The sequence below is a fragment of the Citrus sinensis genome, chromosome 3 (assembly GCF_022201045.2).
Source record: "Citrus sinensis cultivar Valencia sweet orange chromosome 3, DVS_A1.0, whole genome shotgun sequence".
Taxonomy (NCBI): Eukaryota; Viridiplantae; Streptophyta; class Magnoliopsida; order Sapindales; family Rutaceae; genus Citrus; species Citrus sinensis.
In genome coordinates this window covers 42,757,173-42,776,655 of record NC_068558.1, presented here as the reverse complement: position 1 = coordinate 42,776,655, position 19,483 = coordinate 42,757,173, and the positions used below count along the sequence as shown (strand labels likewise).

General features: G+C 34.0%; 2 protein-coding genes across 4 annotated transcripts; both read right to left on the bottom strand.

The window, feature by feature from the left end:
• Positions 1-145: 145 nt before the first annotated feature.
• LOC102614736 (structural maintenance of chromosomes protein 1) lies at positions 146-10,651 on the bottom strand. The gene is made up of 18 exons (XM_006479474.4): positions 9,861-10,651; positions 9,180-9,416; positions 7,876-8,109; positions 7,118-7,356; positions 6,490-6,756; positions 5,835-6,105; positions 4,935-5,059; positions 4,586-4,695; positions 4,390-4,497; positions 4,181-4,320; positions 3,636-3,725; positions 3,336-3,544; positions 2,312-2,481; positions 1,942-2,051; positions 1,454-1,833; positions 883-1,134; positions 523-750; positions 146-395 (listed from the first exon to the last, which is right to left on the bottom strand). The coding sequence occupies exons 1-18, from the start codon at positions 10,296-10,298 to the stop codon at positions 347-349; spliced, it is 3,657 nt and encodes a 1,218-aa protein (XP_006479537.2). The 5' UTR covers positions 10,299-10,651; the 3' UTR covers positions 146-346.
• A 152-nt stretch (positions 10,652-10,803) lies between these two features.
• LOC102615038 (TOM1-like protein 2) lies at positions 10,804-13,886 on the bottom strand. 3 transcript variants are annotated; one of them, XM_006479477.4, is made up of 4 exons: positions 13,734-13,886; positions 12,923-13,459; positions 11,984-12,262; positions 10,804-11,446 (listed from the first exon to the last, which is right to left on the bottom strand). In XM_006479477.4, the coding sequence occupies exons 2-4, from the start codon at positions 13,406-13,408 to the stop codon at positions 11,042-11,044; spliced, it is 1,170 nt and encodes a 389-aa protein (XP_006479540.2). In that variant the 5' UTR covers positions 13,409-13,459; positions 13,734-13,886; the 3' UTR covers positions 10,804-11,041. The 3 variants fall into 3 exon arrangements, with proteins under 3 accessions (XP_006479540.2, XP_006479538.2, XP_006479539.2); XM_006479475.4 differs by having other exon boundaries at positions 13,704-13,870; XM_006479476.4 differs by having other exon boundaries at positions 13,626-13,838.
• Positions 13,887-19,483: the final 5,597 nt, after the last annotated feature.

Below are 19,483 nucleotides of genomic sequence, written 5' to 3'. Positions count from 1 at the left end.
ATCAGTTATCACATACATTTAGCACTTTTGTCCATGTGTTGTGAGAGAGAGAAAGATAGAGACACCGCATCAATTAGCAAGTGATAGATTACAAAACTCAAAAGTTGAAGCTTCCTGGAGATTTTTGGTAAAGAACTCTTTGGAATCTTGGATGACACCGGAAGTTGTATTATAACTAGACAGGGAAAAAGTTAACAAATCTGTTAATCCAAGTAATAAACATGCCTTACGAAATAAAAAAAACAACATCAAACTGCAACACGTCATAAAAACTATTCACTATTTACATCTAACGACCCCAAAGTACGGTAATTTACAAAAAGAATCGTTAACGCACAGTGGATCTTCAAGATTCTCGGTACTTTGTCAGGTCAAATGTCAGGGTTCTTGAACAGCTGCCAAAAGTTAAAAAAGGAGCATTATTTGTTAGTAGCATGTTCATTAACTTGACATCGTGGACCATGACATTGTAAAAAGTTGCCAGTAAAGGAAAACAATTAAAGATTATGTGAAAAAATTCACCTTCTATCTGAGTCCCTGTAAACCCCAACCAAAGCTTCAGCTTTGTCATAAAAGCTATCCTTCAGAGATATCACAATACTCTGAAAACCATTGCCTTCATCCGCATCCTGATTTCCCCTGGTTCCCTCACATGATTTTGAGCGGATGAATCCAGCTACCTTGGCAACATTTAAATTATCCAAAGCCGCATCAACTTCATCCAGTATGAAAAAAGGCGAAGGCTTGTAGCTGAAACATCACACGAAAGAACGAAAATGCTCAAGGATGGTTAAGGCAGGCTATGTGCATTCCCAACAGAATCCATCACTTGAGTTGCGAGTAAATAGAAGAGCTAAGATTGATCTAATCTATAGGACACACCTGTGAATAGAGAAGAGTAATGCGAGTGCCGCAACTGTCTTCTCCCCACCAGAGAGTTGCTCCATATCACGGAAGCGCTTTGTTGGTGGCATAGCAGTGTATTTGATCCCATGCAAGAAAGGGTCATCTTCATTTTCTAAGTTCAAATATGCTGTTCCACCCAGTGGGTGCGTATTACTCCTTGTTAGTTGTTTGTATATTCTATCAATGCTACTTGAAATATGATTGAAAGCTTCCATAAACAAACCATATCTGCATCCACCAGAATAAAGTCATTGACACATTTTCGGACACCACAAAGAAAATATAGTGTACAAAGATTAGCTTGAAAACACAAAGATGATGATGCAAACTTGATAGGCATGCAGAACTTTGAATTTCAACTGCATCTACAGTTATTAACAAAATGAAAAGTAGAGCATCCCACCTATGTAACTTAAGAGGCAAATATAATCAATATAAGCTCTACTCATTTCAATCAAATACATTATGGTATCTTAATTTGTGAACATATGTTTCAAAGATTATCATCAATTCGAAGATTTGCTAGAATACGTTAATTAATTAGTACCTCTTCTGCTTAACTGAATTGTAAGCATCAGCTGCCTGCTTCTCCTCTTTCCTGGCAGCTTCAAACTCTTCTGTTACCGCCCTTTCTTTCTCTAACAGAGCTTCATATTGGTCCAACGCCTTCAAATTCGGAGCTGTTTTTTCTATTTCTGAAATAAGGGCATCCATTTTCTGCTTGAATTCAACCTCAAGCTTCTCGCGCTCAGATGGTCTCCTCTCCTGCAAATAAGACCTATTTAACTGACTAAAATCGAAAACAGGGCCTGGAGATGAAGAATCAGTTTCCATTGGGTCTTCGACAGTGGGAAGGACTATGCATTCTAGTTCACACTTCTCCATAATTTCCTGCTTCCGTGAAATCAGCTGTTCAATCTGTGCCTCCTATAAGAAGTAAAGAGGTGTCAATTGCAATTCGTTTTAATATTGCAACAGACCAACTTTTCTAGAATCTTCAATGAAGAATTAAGAATTAGAGAAAATTTTAGACACCTTAGAATTAATCTGACGATTCAATTTCGATAGGCTTGTAGTAGCAGCAGAAGCTTGCTTTTCCCATTCCTGGATCTCCTTCTCACACTCATCTGAATTGGATTTCCATCCTATTGAAGTAGGAACAGAGGAAAATAATTTTAGAATTTATCTTTAGTTAATCTGGTGGTGGACCTCTGGTTCATCTCTTTTTCCGTACTTCATTATAGTAAAAAAAAGTACTTGGTTTCCTTCACACAACCCCCCCACCCCCACAACCCCAATCCTCATGAACCCAAAAAAAAAATTAACCTGAGTAATTCAATAACTTATTATGTTTAAAAATGACTTGAGAAAGATACTTATAGATATACACTGAACCTTATCGTACCTCGCATTTCTTCCTTCCAACGAGTGATATCCCCCGTGGCTGTTTCTGTTGCTGACTTGACGTCACCTTCTTTCTTCTTAACCTGTTTCAAATCATTTTCTAAGGTACTGAGGGAAGATTCCAGCTTTTTAATTCGTGATTCCACATCTCGCTTTTGCTCATACTCCAATCTGGAATTTAGAAGGGAGGGAGAGGGGAGGGGGGTTGGAATAAGATAAGATGGCCACTTGACAAACCATACACACAACCAGCTAAATGAAGAGAGAGAAATAAAAAGAGAAAAAAATGAAACACTGTCAACATCCAACAGAAAGTACTCCATGCATATTGTTGAGAGACCTAAGGTCAAATTCAATATAACCAAGGCTCAAGCAAGTACTTAAGCACCAAAGATGAACATTATCGACAGGCAGCCCCAGTATTCAGAAATGTATATAAATTTGAGAATTTTCTTAAAAGTCAACCAATGCAAGAGTTTTGAGATGTTCAAAACTCATGGCCAAAATCTAATTCCATTTTCTTCTTTCTGACAATTGTTTATTAAAAAAATACAAAAGAACAATGGAGAAGTTCTGCCATTTTGATCTCTCCTCAAATTTTAATGAAATTTTACTCTAGACCCTGTTCGTTATGTTCAACTTGGAATTATCTCCTGCGGTAAAAGAGAATCAGACTGCAGAAGAAAAAATATGTAGTAACCCAAATGCCTGCTTCATTCATAAGCATCACGTCACAGAATCAGACATCAACTTTCAGTTCAAACAAACCCTTTCAATTGGAGAAACCATTCTAGCTTCAGAAACTTCAATTCGACTAATCAAATATGCAAAATCACTAACAGCCACAAGTAGAGACTCATAATCATATATTTCCATCAAGAGAATTTTGAGCAAATTGTACCCACAAAACACATAAAACAACATCCAGTAAAGCAGGCATAAATACTGGGCAGATATATACCTTGTAACCCATCTTGATAGATTAAAAGAAGGAAACATTTATCAGGAGAAGAAGAAAAACATACTGATACTTCAACTTCGCCAGCTGATTACTCAAATTAAGCCTTTCTTCAGCAACATTTTGGGCAGCCTTGAGCTGGTTTTCTTCATACTCGCGGATGTTTGCCACCCCAACAGACTCACTGAAATCTCTGTAGAGCCGATCAGTAATCTCATTGATCCTCCTTTCCAGCTTGTTGATATCTGTGGTCCTCCTATCAATTTTATCCTTTAACTGCAACCATTTTTTACAAGCACCTAGGTCAATGAGGTGAAGATATTTACTACATAGAGTAGATAAGGGAAAACTCGTAGACATAAACCACCTTTTGAAGGTCAGGTTTTATACGACCAATTTCTTCCTTGATAGTACGCTTTTCCTGCCTCAGGTTTGCAAGCTTGTCCTCAATGCTCCGCTGCAAAATAATTCCTCCAGGTCATCCAATTAACCAAATGTGCATCCTAGTAAACTTTAATGATCAATTAATCAACAACCCACAAAATCTTATCCTATCTATGTGGATCAGACAAAATATTTCTGCCGCTCTCCTACATCTAAGATCATGTCTGTCTGTCTGTCTCTCCCTCTCTCTCTCTCTCTCTCTCTCTCTCTCTCTCTCCCTCTCTCTCTTCCTCTTTTTTTTTTGGGTTTTGGGCGGGGGGACCCACCTCCCCTCCCCCCTCCCCCCCCTCCCAAAAGAAAAAAAAAATCTTCTTTTGATAATACTATATATAACGTCTAACTCAAAAACACAAAAGATATATTAGCAGTGTCTGCCCAAAAATCATACATAAAAGTTAATCAAACAAGTGTGCATAAAAAATTCAGGAACCCTCCCTAGTATTGCAGGGCATAAATCAGAAGTTATACCTTCTCGATCTCAGCATATTGAATCTTCTTCTCAAGTCCACTGATTTTCCCAGATGTTTCAGACTCTCTTAGCTGCATCTCCCTAATAGAACCAAGCTCTTCTAACTCTGATTCATACTGTTCTTTCTTTCTTTTAAGTCCTGTAGAATGGTTACATATCAACTTTCAAAGCTACAGTGAAAGAAAATAACAAATTTCAATATACTAACCTTCAATCTTCTTATCATCCCATTGTTTTGACCTTGCTTCCATTCCACCAGTGGTACCACCAGTCATTGTGCCAGCTTTTGTGAGTAGAATTCCATCAACAGTAACAACTGATACAAAAACAAGTAACCAGAATTAATATAATATCAATTTGCTGATGCTGAAAATTAACAAATCAAAAGGAGAGTAAAAATTTACCTCTAAATCTCTCCCCACTCCAGCTAAGAACCTTGGCTTCATCCAGGCCATCACAGACTAGAGTATTTCCAACAGCAAAGAGAACTGCCTTTTCCAGTGATGGATCAAATGTGCAATTGTTAAGTCCACAAACTTAAAGGCACTTGTTTGGAATGATGCTATTCTTTAAATTAGTTACAGGGAAATATTTGTTTATGTTTTCCTCAGGGAAACAAAACTTTTCTTAAGGTTTGAAATGAAAAATTCAGAGCAAATAGAAGCAATTTCAACAAGAAAGAACAAACAAGCACATGGGATGTTTCTGCCTCACAATAGAAACAAAACTTATGGAAGCTTAGGCAAAGGATATTGAATTACATCAAAGACCAGCTTTGCTGTACCACCTAAAGTACGTAACTTCTCAATGATAGGCTTAACTCGAACTGATTGGAGAGGTATAAAAGTCATCGGAGGAAGCCTCTGCTCTTTCAAATACTGTACAGAACCAATGTAAAGAATACTTGAATTAACAGTAATGTCAACCATAATATTGATTATTTAAAAAAAAATTACTGATTGCAGACGTATAAAAGTCATCGGAGGAGGCCTCTTCTCATTCAAATACTGTACAGAACCAATGTAAAGAACACTTGAATTGACAGTAATGTCAACCATAATATTGATTATTTTAAAAAAATAAGAATACTGATTGGATAGGTATAAAAGTCATCGGAGGAAGCCTCTTTCAGATACAGTACAGAACCAATGTAACGAATACTTGAATTAACATTAATGTTAACCATAATATTGATTATTTTTAAAAAAAAAATATTGATCACCTTAATCAACATCGTATTTGCATAATAAAAACCATAAACTTGACCAACAGAATATGGATGGTCAACAAATATGCCCAGCCATGATATGGTTTGAACTACATGACAATATTGTGAAACTCCAAATGCTATAACTTCAAGAACGTCCGCATTTCAAGTTTGGTTAAATCACTAAGATACATGGCCATCAACTAAAACCTCAAAAGCATCTAAACCAATAAAATTAAGAATTAGAAAGATCTGTAGCATCCCTGACAAGCAAAGAAAAAGCTTGCCAGGATTTGGTTACAATAGACAGAAATAGTCAACTTTTTAAGCTATCATTTATCTTTGCCAGTCAGCATCACATGCATGTAAACTGACCAAATGAAGTAATACAGAGTTGACATCACTGACCCAACAAAAGCAGAGCATAATTTAAAGATCAATTATACCTTGATGCATTCCTTTCCAGTATTCTCGTCCTCAACCACCACTGCATCCATAAATTTTCCCATGGCAACGGTAACAGCAAGGTTGTACTTCTTCTGGGTTGGCCTACAAAGATCTGTCATGCGACCATGAACACCTTGAAATAGGCGTTTCAGAGTCTCCACAGCTTGAGACAGTTTAGCATCCCTCTCATTTTCATGTCTATCAGCCTTCAATTCACGTAATTGATTTTCTATTTCACCAATTTTAGACTTCAGGTTTTCATATTTTTGCCTGAAAAAAGCAAATCATGTATATCAGCCTTCAATTCATGTAATTGATTTTCTTTCATCATATAATAGACTTCAGGTTTTCATCGTTTTGCCTTCATATCCAAAACCAATAGATGTCTTTACAACGCCTTATTTTCCATTTCTCAAAACATATTCAATATATAAGGAGAAGATGCCACATAAATCAAACTTTTCTTATTCTCTATACTAAGAAAAAAAATAAATAAATATCAAGACAGCTCAAAAAATAAAAAGCTCAAATCAAGAGATCTGGACATATAAAATAACAACTTGCACCAACAAATACAAACTTTTCTGAACCTAAAGGAATATATTAATGCAAAGAAAGAACTAAATTCATGGAAAAATCTAACACTTATATAACCTGGAATCTCGGTGTTTATCTTGCATTGAACGAAGTTCCTTTTTCAACTTTGTGAGCTCATCCTTATGTCCACCAGAAGCATCTAAAATATTTTTTTGTCTCTTTCGCATTTGATCCTCCTGTGCGTCCAGTTCATGCTCCCTATTACTAAGCTGTTGAAGATTTGCTTCCAGATTCTTTAACACTTCAAGATCAGCATGTTGTTCCCTATCCAGAACCTCTTTCTCATCTCTTAGCTTTGCGGTTTTCATTCCAGCCTCTTCTTTACTGAAACATAAAAACTCCATTGATGCAGGAGATGAAAAATTTTAATGCTTTCCAGCTTTTGTGACTTGTCACAATGGGGACAGTAAAAAGGCTTAATCATGGAGTTCATTTTTTACTTCAGGCTAGTCTAAAATCCAATATACAAACAGCATGATTTTAAATAAAACAAATAAGATTGACAGGTGCAAGTATGAATGACATATACTGAAATGAAACCTTGAAAGGACAAAAATAATTTAAACTAGAAAACCAAGGCCAGCCCGAAAACATGAGTTTAGGAAAGTATGAGAAATAATAAAGGATATTCAGGTGTTAATTCAATTTGTAAACATTTTAAACTTTGAAACTAAACAGAACTTACATTTGAAAATATTCTGTTAGTTGAGTGTCAAGCAAGGGAAGTCTCCCAGCACCATCTCGACTTTTTTCATTCAACTCTTCCAGCTTCCCTGTCAGATCTTGTATGCCTTTCTGTAGCTCTTTGATATCATTAGCGTGTTTCCTCCTTTCTTCTCTCTTTCTCTCAAGCTCCTTTTTGCTGCTCTTGATTTTTGAATTAATGCGAGACATTTCTTCATTTAATTTCAGAAGCTCAGGTTGCTGAGCTCAAGAAAACAACAAAGTAAATAAACCATTAATTTCTCTCGACTAAGGAAAAAGAATAATTTCCATCAATAATTTATTTGACAGACCATAAAATCATGAACTAAATATGAATTTGAGAAAGAAATAATTTAAGCATATCCTCTTGAATCAAAAGGGGTGCTGTACGTCCAACATATATTCCACTCACCCTCTCCCCATAGCCAAGGAAAATAGAATAGGAGAAACAGTGATGTACCGAACATTGTAGTGATGTACAATTTGTTCACCTGAGCTTAACTGTAAAGCTATCAATCTTTGTGTTCAAAGATGCATGCGATAGTCTCACACTTTCTCTGTAAAGCCACTCTTCCCAAAAACTGAGCTAAATCCATCACATATTGCATCCATCTCTAAACTATGTGTAAAGAGATATCTAAACTTTATCAAAACTAATCAAAATCTACAAATTCCAGCGCAGATCAGCAATATAAATCAAATAAAATCAACAACAATGCCAAAACCAGAGAAGCTTACACTTTTGTCAAGTCTATTGTTTCTCTCAGCAATTTTCTTTTCACATTGCGCTATCTCTTTCAAGTACTTTGCCAATTCCTTCCTCTTTCCTCTCTTTTGATCTTCAAAATGCTCTAATTCTCGCATGACTTCTTCACGGGATCTCTTCTCAGCTTCAAGATCCTTACTTGCCTTGGTAATATCCTTTTCTATGTTAAACAACTGCCATAGAAAGTGTTCTTTCTTCAAAGATTTCTGCAGAAAAAAAAATAAAGGAAATATGAGAACTCATTTGATGACAAGACGACCAAAGCATTGGTATAATCCTGGTAGTATATATACCCCTTATGTTTTCATCAATTTTATATAATAATAAAGTTTTTATTTTGTTTTCATATATGTCCTTAATTCAATTACACTTATGTTTTCATTAATTTTATATAATAATAGAGTTTTTATTTTGTTTTCAAATATGTTCTGAATACAATTATATTAATTCCAATTGGAATTAATCACTTATTCTATAAAATGATTAAATTATATATTTAACTATGTCAATGTAATATAAAATCATCACTAGTATTAAAAATACTTACAAAAACAACAAATAGTAAAAACTATCAACATTTTCATAATTTTTATGTGAATTTTGAGATTTTATTTATTAGTTACATTAACTAAGAGGACAATTTAGAAAATTAAATTTGAGTATTTTGTTTTGATAACGAATCAACAGCATCTGGTTCATAAAAGAGAGTCAAAGCGCCTGCCAAGGAACAACAGCAACCAAGTATCTTTTTGTTTATTGAAACATTTTACTAGTAACATTTTTATAACTTAAAAAGATGAATAAATATTGTTTAATTTATTTAAGCCTGTAATTAAGTACTTGACTTCAAACGTAAAAGTTTTACTAGCAACTTTTAATTGATTGTAATTGCATGTATTGATTTATTTTAGCTTGTAATTCTTAATTGATTTATTAATCCTTATATAATTACATGATATTATAGGTTGCAATGTCAAATACCACAATTGGAACATAGTGTTTTTATATTTGAATTGCCTTTTGTTTTCTACTATTTTTTTTAATTATTTTTATTTAGAGTATGTATTTATAGAGGTAAGGTTCTTCGTGTCCCCCCTTATTTGATGTACTTCTTTCTGCAAATGAATTTTTATGCTCACTTCAAAATATAAATTTCTTAGATTAATTTGGAGTAATATAAAGTCCTAAGTCCACCCCTTTAATGGAAAAACATATGCAAACATCGCAAGGCAGATATCAACATAAGATACAACAAATAAACCTTAATAGTCCTTACCAGTTGATCTTGCAAGCGAAGATGCCTCTCTGCTTCTTCCTTTTGTTCTTTCTTCTGCTTCCTCTCCAAGACTACCGTTCTCTTTTTCTGATAAACAAGTGCTGACTTCTCTTCTGCTTTCCCTTTTTCATCTTCCAGCACCTCGTATTCTCTCTTGAGTTCATCAGAACCAGAAATCTGCTCAAGAAGTGCAGTAAGCTCCTTGGGATTTTTAGATGCGATGGACTCCACATCTCCCTACATTCAACAAAAACAAATATGTGTCAGAAGTAAGCTCCAGCTTATGAAATTTAATATGCCAGACCACTGCAGTAGCTGCAGTATGCTTGCATAAGTTTGATGCTTTAGGAAATAAGTTAGAAATGTACAACTAGACATACTTCCTTTCTTCATCAGTCCAGTTCATTAGTCAATAATCAGTTTTCAAATCCTGATCAGCCAAATGCAGCATTCAAATTTAAATTATAACGTACACCCCCAGAAACAATAGAAATCAAACGGGTAATTATAGAGTAACCAAAAACAGAATTTCCCCTAAATTCACCTAATTAAACACCAATTCACGTGCCCAGAGAACTATATAATGCACAGAAGTAATACAGCCCTCAAAACACACCAGGAAATTCAGAAAAGACGCAGATTTATAAGCATAAATACATTAATTAAAATAATTAAATTAACCTGAAAGACGAGAAAATTTCTGGCCTTCACAAGAATCCCAAGAGACCTCAATTTGGCATTGTACTCGTCCCAATTGACAACCCTTCCGTCAATTCGGTACTCGCTTCCGCCGGAACTGGTAATGGTTCTAGTAAACTGGAGTTCGGACTCGTTACCCAACTGATACACCAGCCTCACGAAAGCTCGCCTTCCCTTCTGCTCCTTTTCTTTATCGTCGTAGGCGTAAATCAGATCCTTCAGCTGGCCCCCACGGAGCTGGCCCGTACGGACCCCAAGAACGAAACTTATGGCGTCCATTAGGTTCGATTTGCCCGCCCCGTTCGGTCCAATTATGGCCGTGAAGTCCGAGAAAGGCCCGATTATCTGGAGGCCCTTGTAGGACTTGAAGTTCTCGAGTTCTAACCGGTGGATTTTGCCCGGCGAGAGTAGGGACGGCATCGTTTAGGGTTTTTGCGTATTCGAGTGAGAATGAGGGGTTTGTGGGAGTTCAGAAGCGGGAAATTTTGACGGGAAATGGAGAGTTTTTACGGAGAGTTGACCGGTGGTCTAGGGATTTTGAAAAGGGAGGGAAATTTGGGAGGGTTTAATTATGGAGCGAGGGTGGACATTTTCCTTCGAAGTATATTGAGTGCAGGAAATGATGTGGCGCTCCTTTTTCAGCAAACATTGTTTTAATTGCGTATGGTCAACGCTCGGTCCCTGACTTTTGACTTTTTCAGTTTTTGCGATTGTACCCCCGACTCGGGTAAGTCTTTGTATCCGAGTCTTGGTACTTTGGTAGCGGTAGTGGCAGGTGCGACAACCGGTATGTCGTTTCAATCACACAACCAAAACCCAACCGACGAAGTACCAGGACTCATCAAGCGGTTATCTGATTATGGGTATGTCGTTTAGATCACTGTGTACTGTGACTCCATTGTTTCATTATGGTGAGCGAATAAGATTCAGCGGCAAAACAAACTCATAATCCTTGAAACGACAGGGCACTGGTAGTTTAACAAAAAATCTTAAATACCTAAAACTTCTAATAAATAACTAGTTACAACAATCTGATAATGAAATGATCAGTCGAAGAGGTAGGTCAGCAGCAGCTGGACAGAAGCTACGCCACTGGTCTGCAAGACACTACCAATTTTGAAAACACTTACATTCTACATCTCTCTTAACACTGCTTGCTGGATTCAGTGCTTCTCTCCTTTTGGGGAATCTGCTGCCTTGGTTTCGTCGTGAACCCCAATGTGAGCAGGAAGGTTGGCCTCACCGGAATTTAGTGTCTTGGGTTCAATGTGAGTTCCATCATGAGCAGGCAAGTCGGCCTCACTGGTATCAGCTGCCTTGGGTTCGCTGTGAGCTCCAACACGAGTGGCCAAGTTGGCATCAGGGGTATCAGATTTTCCAGGTGCGGGTTCTCCAGATTGTACCGCCGCTTCTAGTTCCTCATATCTAGAGATGACTAGTTGCAGCTCATCGTGAAGATTCAATGCTTCAAATAGCATAGCTTCATCATCAGTGGTACTTTCTATGATCCTCTGAATGACAGGCTGAGATTCCTTGCATTTCTCCAGCATGCTCACTGTAAGATCCTCCTGCAACCATGTTACATGTAGTACGAAGAGGAACTTACACTAATTAGATTTGGAAACGTAGATGGGGAAGTCATATATAACTAGACTCAGGTAGACAACAACATCTCAGATGCAGATATGACTATGCTTCCCACTAGGAAAATGAAAATATTTGCTTGACGGAGCAGTAGAGATGAAAATACAACTGTCTAAGATCTTATTATAACTTTCATCTTCTAAATTCATTATTTTATTGGTAGGATTCATAGATTTTAATTTTGGGGGAAGGATATTACTAAACAAAAAGAAGGAAAAACAATGAAAATGCCCTTGAACACAAACAGAAAAAAGAATATCAGTAAGAATTTAAAAACATCTCTTCTCAGGTATAAACATAATATCAAAATTCTTGCATGTATTAGCCAAAAGCATTGTTTTTGAAGGGACACAAATTGACTAACTGAGGATAACATTCTTAAGATGCCGGAAGTACAATACCATGGTAAGTGCTAAGGAAACAGACAAAGGCGAATGGAACATTAGAAGTAAATGGATTACCTTTATGGGTTTAGGCTCTGTTTCAGTATTCAAAATACTAGATAGCAGATCAAGGCTATTCCGAGTAACTACGAGAAATTCTTTCTTTTCATCAACAGAGAGGCTCCCATAATTATAGGCAAAACTAGTACGATCTGCACCATGCAATCCTGTCTCAGGAATAGGATAGCTTTCAGAGGGGGACAATGGCTCTTGATTAATGTATGACTCCAAAGAGTACTGCGTGGGAGGCAAATTGCCATCTTCTACAGGCGGAGGCACACTCCTTTCTTTCAAGCTCTGCAATGACATAAGCACGAAAGAAGTTAAGTGGAACCACCAGTGTACTTAAAATTTACAAAAACCATGTACACAATGACAACAGAATAAAAATAAATGATGCTGACATCAATCCTAGATAAATACAAAAGATATCAATGTATGAATAGGATAAACAGGTAAGTTGTTGGTGAAATAATAACGAAATTCCATATCAATGTTTTATCCTGTAGACCCATCTCAAGAACTTAAGAAACACAACTTTTTCTCAGCAAAATTCTCCAAATTTAATAACTACAAAAGCTGTTAGGAGTGACAATACTACAAACTTGTATGAATGAACCTACGGGAAAACAATAATACAAAATTGTCAACGGGTTCTCTCATTTACCAAAAGGGAATGCTTCAAATCGAAGCATTGCCACCAATTCTGAGGTGGACTCTAAAAAGGAGCCATGCACCGGTAATAGAAATTAAGATATCATCAAAATTAAGATTTGAAATTACAAAAAGGTAGATAAGCTAGATAACAAATCTGTGAAACAGTAGATTATTATTAGAGAAATTATCAGAAAAAACTCATGAGCATTGAACCCCGCATCTTGAAAGAAATAATAACGTTACATGAAGTAAATAATATTTACAAGACCATCATCAGTCAAATATAAAAAGAGTACTCACCATATAAGTCTGGCGATACACAGGAAGATAAGCCAGATCCTCAGACTCTCCCCAAGCCCGAATCAACTGCAGAGCCCTGCTTCTGTTCCCCGGATCCATCTGCGGATTCTCTATCATCCTAACCATCTCATCCAACACCTTCTCAGACGCCACCTCAGAGAAAACCTTCTCGCAATTCATAGCACACGCCTCCAACAAATCAAGACTCAACCTTTGACTCACAACACTCTTACCCGAAATCTTTTTCTTTATTGCCTTAACAATCTCCGACCCACTAAACTCCTCACTGTTGATCAATGCACAAATCCTCATATTCATGCCCCAATTCGGCTCCTCTAAAGTTTCCAGCGTGGCCTCATCCACCATTTTCGATTCAGGTGTTGGGGCTTGTAACATTTCTTTCACTTTCCCACTCACAATTCTACCCATTTGGGCCCCACCCGTCTTTATTCTCTCCCCCAATTGGGTTAGTTTCAGCTTATCCATCACTTCACAAAGTTCTCAACACTCAAAATCAATCAGCAGAAACAACAAACCCTAATTTGACCAAAATAAAAAATAAAAGTGTCAATATAAGCACAAGCATGTTCAAGCCGAAAATTTTAACCAAAGAAAAAAAAGAATTTTAAGATATTAAAACATGAAAACAAAACAATAAGAACATCCTCCGTTTGTTTGCTGAGAAAATGGAGAAGAATCTTACGGTATTTTCTGTTTGGAAATAGTCCATTTTTCTTATATTTTCTCGGCAACCAAACAGGAAAATATGAAATTTGGTTACCTGAAGAACAGAATAAGGAATCTGACAAACCTCAGCTCAGCTAGAATTTCTGGATTTGGGTAAAGGACGGAATTTTGTTTTGATATTGTTTTTATTTTTTTTCAACTGAATTATTTTATCAATTTGGGAGTGGCGTTTTCTCTTTGTAAGCCGGCGACAGTGAGAGACATGGGGAACGGTCGGTCAAGTCTGAGATACGCGTGGCACGTTTAGCGAGCGGCTCGTGGTCTTGGATGGGGCCCACTCCCACTACAATCAATTTTCATTAGTTGGATAATCGGATGTCGGATAGAGATGGAGAGAGAGCGATTAATGTCAACAAATACACAAATATGGAAATAATGTAAGGTTGAATGGGATTAGATTAATTTTAGAGATTAGATTGTATTAAATTAAATTAGCTTAGACTAAATTATATGTGATATTATTTTTTATTTGATATAATGTTGGATAAAATTATGTTAAATTTAATTTAAAGAAAAAATAGTTATTTCAATAGTTTAATTATTTCTAAATCATATTAGCAATTGTTGAACTTAATCAATAATATACACTATTATTATAAAATGAATAAATGAATTTTTTTTATGTTTAATATTATTTAATATTTTATATGAATTATTGAATTAGAATTTTGATGTTTAATCTTAGATTATTAAATAAAATTCTATTATTGAAATCAAATTTAGCTTAAAATAAGATATGAAAATTAATCTCCTCTAAACCCATGAAACAATGAGAGGCTAATATTACCAAAATATTTGAACTAAAATTTGGATTAATTTATTAATCCAGACAATTAACACAGCATTGGATGGGATATAAAATGACAGTCCTAAAAATTAGCCCTGCCCTACCAAATACTAGTAGACAAATGTAGCCAGTCAGATTCGCCATGATTGGATATGACTTAGGAAGACTACCGAATTCATTTTTTTTATCTCCTTTTTAAGAAGCTAATTTTAGTGAAATTAGAACATTGAAATTCTTTTAAAAAAATTGAAATGGAAATGATTTTATTTTAATGGATTTTCACCTTCCATTATTTTCTCAAGATAATTGCTCAATTAATTGTCACGACCCATTTATACCAATTAAAGCGACAATTAATTGGGCAAAACTGTATAAATCGTGATTAGATTCAGCAATAAAAACACAAGATAATATCAATAAATCATGTGAATCATGTATTATTTTCATTAAACCAATTCAATTTTATTAGCTATGTCACGCCATTTGTATTTTAAATTTTACATTCAACTAATTCAATTATATTATATTACATCAGTTTATACAAACAATAACATTTATTATAATAAGAAAAATATTAGGCACCAAACGTTTTTGCACAAACTATTGTCCACAAATTAAATCTTACATGAGAGCATTTTCTCAGCCCGCAGAGCTCAATGAGGAAGGCGTCAGTGGTTTATCAGTGGGTCAATTGCTGAGTATTTTATCTACACACCAGAATTGTGCTGAATTCGAGTGATTTGTGATTTGAATAAATAATTTTGATGAATCATGATATCTTGTCTTTAACATTATAAAAGGAATAGCACGATCGAATATAAATTAAAATTATGCATTGCATTTAGTAGAAATTGATTTTTTATTTTTTATTTTTATTAATCCTTCTTCATGCTCCCACTAACCACTAATGACCATGATGGCTTTTATTGATTTTGATGACGACGATGATCAGAGGCGAAGCTACTGGAGGGTCGTTGTCGTGGGTGGATCTAGTTTAGTATTTTTCTGTTAAGTGTGTCTTAGATCCTTTATGAAATAATTAAATAAAAAGATAGGTCATATTTTTATATAATAAAATATTTGGTAGTTTAACAATGAGAATATTATTAAGTGGTTTTGGAGAAATTGAATTAAGTTTTTTTAAACTAATCCCCTAGTTTTGGAGTTTAGATATTGTCCCACGCTACAGCTTGATAATGCCGTTGAATTAATTTACTTTCACGTGATTATTATATTATAACTAGTGTTACACCTACGAAGTCAAGGCATGCATTAACCTGTAGGATACTAAATTACTAGCTTGAGCCGGATTTTTTTAAAATTAAAAATGATTATTCAATACATAAAAGATCAATACATAAATATTAGCAATACGACATAATAAACTACAAAAAAAATATTTATTAGTTATAAATTATAAAACTTAAATTTGGTCCAAACTTTTTTCATAAACTCTTAAATAAGTTTATTATAGTGAATTTTAAATTTTTTTTATGTATGCTTGTAATCTCACACTACAAATTCGATAAAGTTTGAACTAGCCCGAGCTTTTTCACCCCACTCTATTAACGGTCGTATAATGATAACGTAAGTAACTACTTTTCGGCTAAAACGCGGTAATTTGTAACGAAGGGACATCAAATCAGTGAGTTATCAGATTTCGTATTCATCTGCCAAGTTTTCCAATTTTTCTTCGTTTATGGGAATACGTTGATGCCCGTTTTCTCAACAATAAATATTTATATTGTTTCCCATTCGCTTGGTTCTACATAGGGATGGCAAAAATTCTCACGGGGACGGGTACTCTCGGGGATTTTTTCCATTCGGAGAGGGTATGAGGATAATTTCATACCCAATTTTTTATTTGGGGAGGGGACGGGGAAATTTTTTTACCCAATTTCGTATTCGGGGAGGGGACGGGGATAAGGTGGAATCCACATCCCCTACCCATTTCCCCATTTAATTTTTTAAAATTAGTAGTAAATAAATTATAAAATTTAAATTATAAAATTATAAATATTGGTAAAAATAAAAAATATCAAAATATTTATATTATTAAACTTTTAGGCCTAATTAACTAATTAAAGTCCTAAATTTTTATTTAGGACATTAAAAAGACCGAGTAGATTCTAATAGCCAAACATTTTTTTTAAATTTTAATATTCTTTAAATATTTTAAACTTAAATCTATTATTTATTTATATTTAGATGTTGTAATTGCCTACAATGAATCACAATTTTAATATCTAATCTAATATTTACTTTTGATTTGCTCCGATTTAACTATTGTGTTGTAAAGGGAATAGTCCACATTTATAAAGTACCCACGACACCATTGAAAAAGTTAATTTTGAATCTAAATTCGATTTTATTTGTAACAATTTTGTATTAGACTATTAATTTGTTCATGATAGTTTGTAAAAGAAGTTTATATCCCTTGCATGTTGCGTTACTTACTAATTTAATGTATGTGACTTTTGTAATAGATATTAATGTAAGATATATTTTGAACTTTACTTTTATTTAAATTTTTTATTTTAATATGATTAACTCAAAATCGAAAAAAAATGTATTAATTATTCGGGGATCGGGGACCCTCGGGGATCCCCTGTTATTATTCGGGGAGGAGATGGAGATTCTCTCAAGTAATTATGACAGGGACAGGGAGGGGATGGGGACATACGCAAAATATCAGGGATGGGTACGGGGAGATCGGTCCCCTCCCCTCCTCTCCCCATTGCCATCCCTAGTTCTACATCCTCCACATCCCTCGACGCAGGCCTTGCGTGTGATGTAAGAGCTTTTTCTCTTACCAAAAAGAAATATAATGTTATTATCTCAACTCTCAAGGCTTGACATTGATCAGACCTTAAATGTTGAAGTGTATTATCTAAAATATGTGTATTATATTATAATAACACTATATTCTATTATATAAAATTAATAATATAATCATAAACTCTTGTACAAACTGATGTTGCATTAATTTATTGGTTGAATTAAATATCTCTTGACTCATATGATTTATTACTATTATTTTATATTTTCATTCAATCAATGAATTAATGTCACATCACTCTATTATACAATCTTTAGTATTATATTGCATTATTTTAATTTTTAATTATTTTATGTTTGATGCATCACCACATTACACTATACTATATTAGTTTTTTGTAACTATATAAAATAATTTCTTTGAACAATTTACTGTTATAATAACTTAGAAAAATGCTTAGATTTTAATACAAAGGAAGTAGATTTTAAAAGTATAATTTGTTAAAAACAGGAAAAATATATTTTGAAAATAAACCAATATTTTATATTTTTAACTACTAAAAATTGACGAAAATAAATTCATTAAAAGTAAAACAACCAAATTTAACAATTAAAGAAGGAAAAAAGAGCGAATAATAAAAACAAATTAACAGCGCACAAGGTTTTATTGATGAAGAATGTAATGACAATTTTGCTAGAGGGGTCGTTTGGGATTGTTTTCAGGAGGTTTAAAAGTAATTTTGAAAAGCCCAAAGTAAATTTTGTTGTTTGATAAATTTTTTTATAAATCACTTTTTGGCAAAACCACCTAATTTTACAGAGATTTTATAAAATAAGAAATGAGTAACTTTTTAAAATCTGACTTTGAAAACTAATTTTCTACTTACTACAATTCTATACATATCCTCAAATATATTATAAAAATTCAAAATTATCCTTATTAATTTAGAAATAAAATCACTAATTTTAAAGATATTATTATTATTATTATCAATTATATTAAAATAAATTATTAATATAAAATATTTATTTTATTTATCAATCATTATATATATACAATTAAAAATATTTTATATACATGTTTATAAATATGTATATAAAATTTTATTTAATATTATGTTCAATTCAGTTATTAATATTTTTACAGTAGTTTAACAATAAAATTTATCAAACATGTACGACTATTTTTTAAACTCACAGCACTTTAAAAAATAAAATTTACTAAATATTTAATTAATTTTCTTCACAATTTCTACATAATGATTAACAATAATTACTTTAAAAAGTTGCAGCATTAACAAACTGCCCTAAAGTCGAATCATATCAATTACAAACCTTTGCAACTACAAGGGATTAACAATTATGATGGTAGTACATGCATATATGTATAAAATTATAAAACAAAAGTTAAACTTAGAAGAAAATGAAATATAATCTTTGATTTTGCAGATTATACTTAGGCAATAAAGATCAGCACAACGGTGGTGGAGAAGCATGTGTAGCAGACGACGAGGCAGTCCTCGAATGCATGTGGCAAAGGCGATGCCGATGATCGGTGCGTGCAGCAAAAGTTTGGTGCGGCGAAGCTCTGAAGATGGATTCATCGCTGTAATCAAGAAGCGGTGGTCTTCAAGGTGAGGTGGTGGAAAATGGAAAAGGGCCTATTTGCTTTCTAACCCTATACAGATACGTATAAGTTCAACGTAGAACAATACTTTTATACAATGTAATATTGGACACGAAACACACCTTAATAACTTATTATAATCGACATAAAGAAATTTATTGCACTTTTATATTCAGATACATATTCTAATTTTAATGAGTAAGAAGAGAGAAGAACCAAAATAAAAGAAAATTTGTAAAGTCTGTTTGTTTAGATAGAGTCGGTTGCTTAACTTTGAGAATTGAGAATACGATTGGGCTGTTGGTCTCACAACTGTGAAGATAGTAATGTCTTATGTAAATATGAGTAATAGTATGATTGTAAATATCAGTAATAATCTTATATAATATGAGTATAATCTGATTGTTATAGCCAGAATATAAAAAAAAAAATTGAGAATACGATTGATAATTAGTACAACGAGAACAAGCGGTTCAAATTTCCTCACATGCATTGCGTGTGTTGTGGATTCGGCCCACACCATGCGTGAACCCAACCGACCTAATTGTGAATTATCCGACCCAAAAAGCCTTGAAACAAACATGAAAGAGTGATGATACAATCATAAATTATTGTATAAATT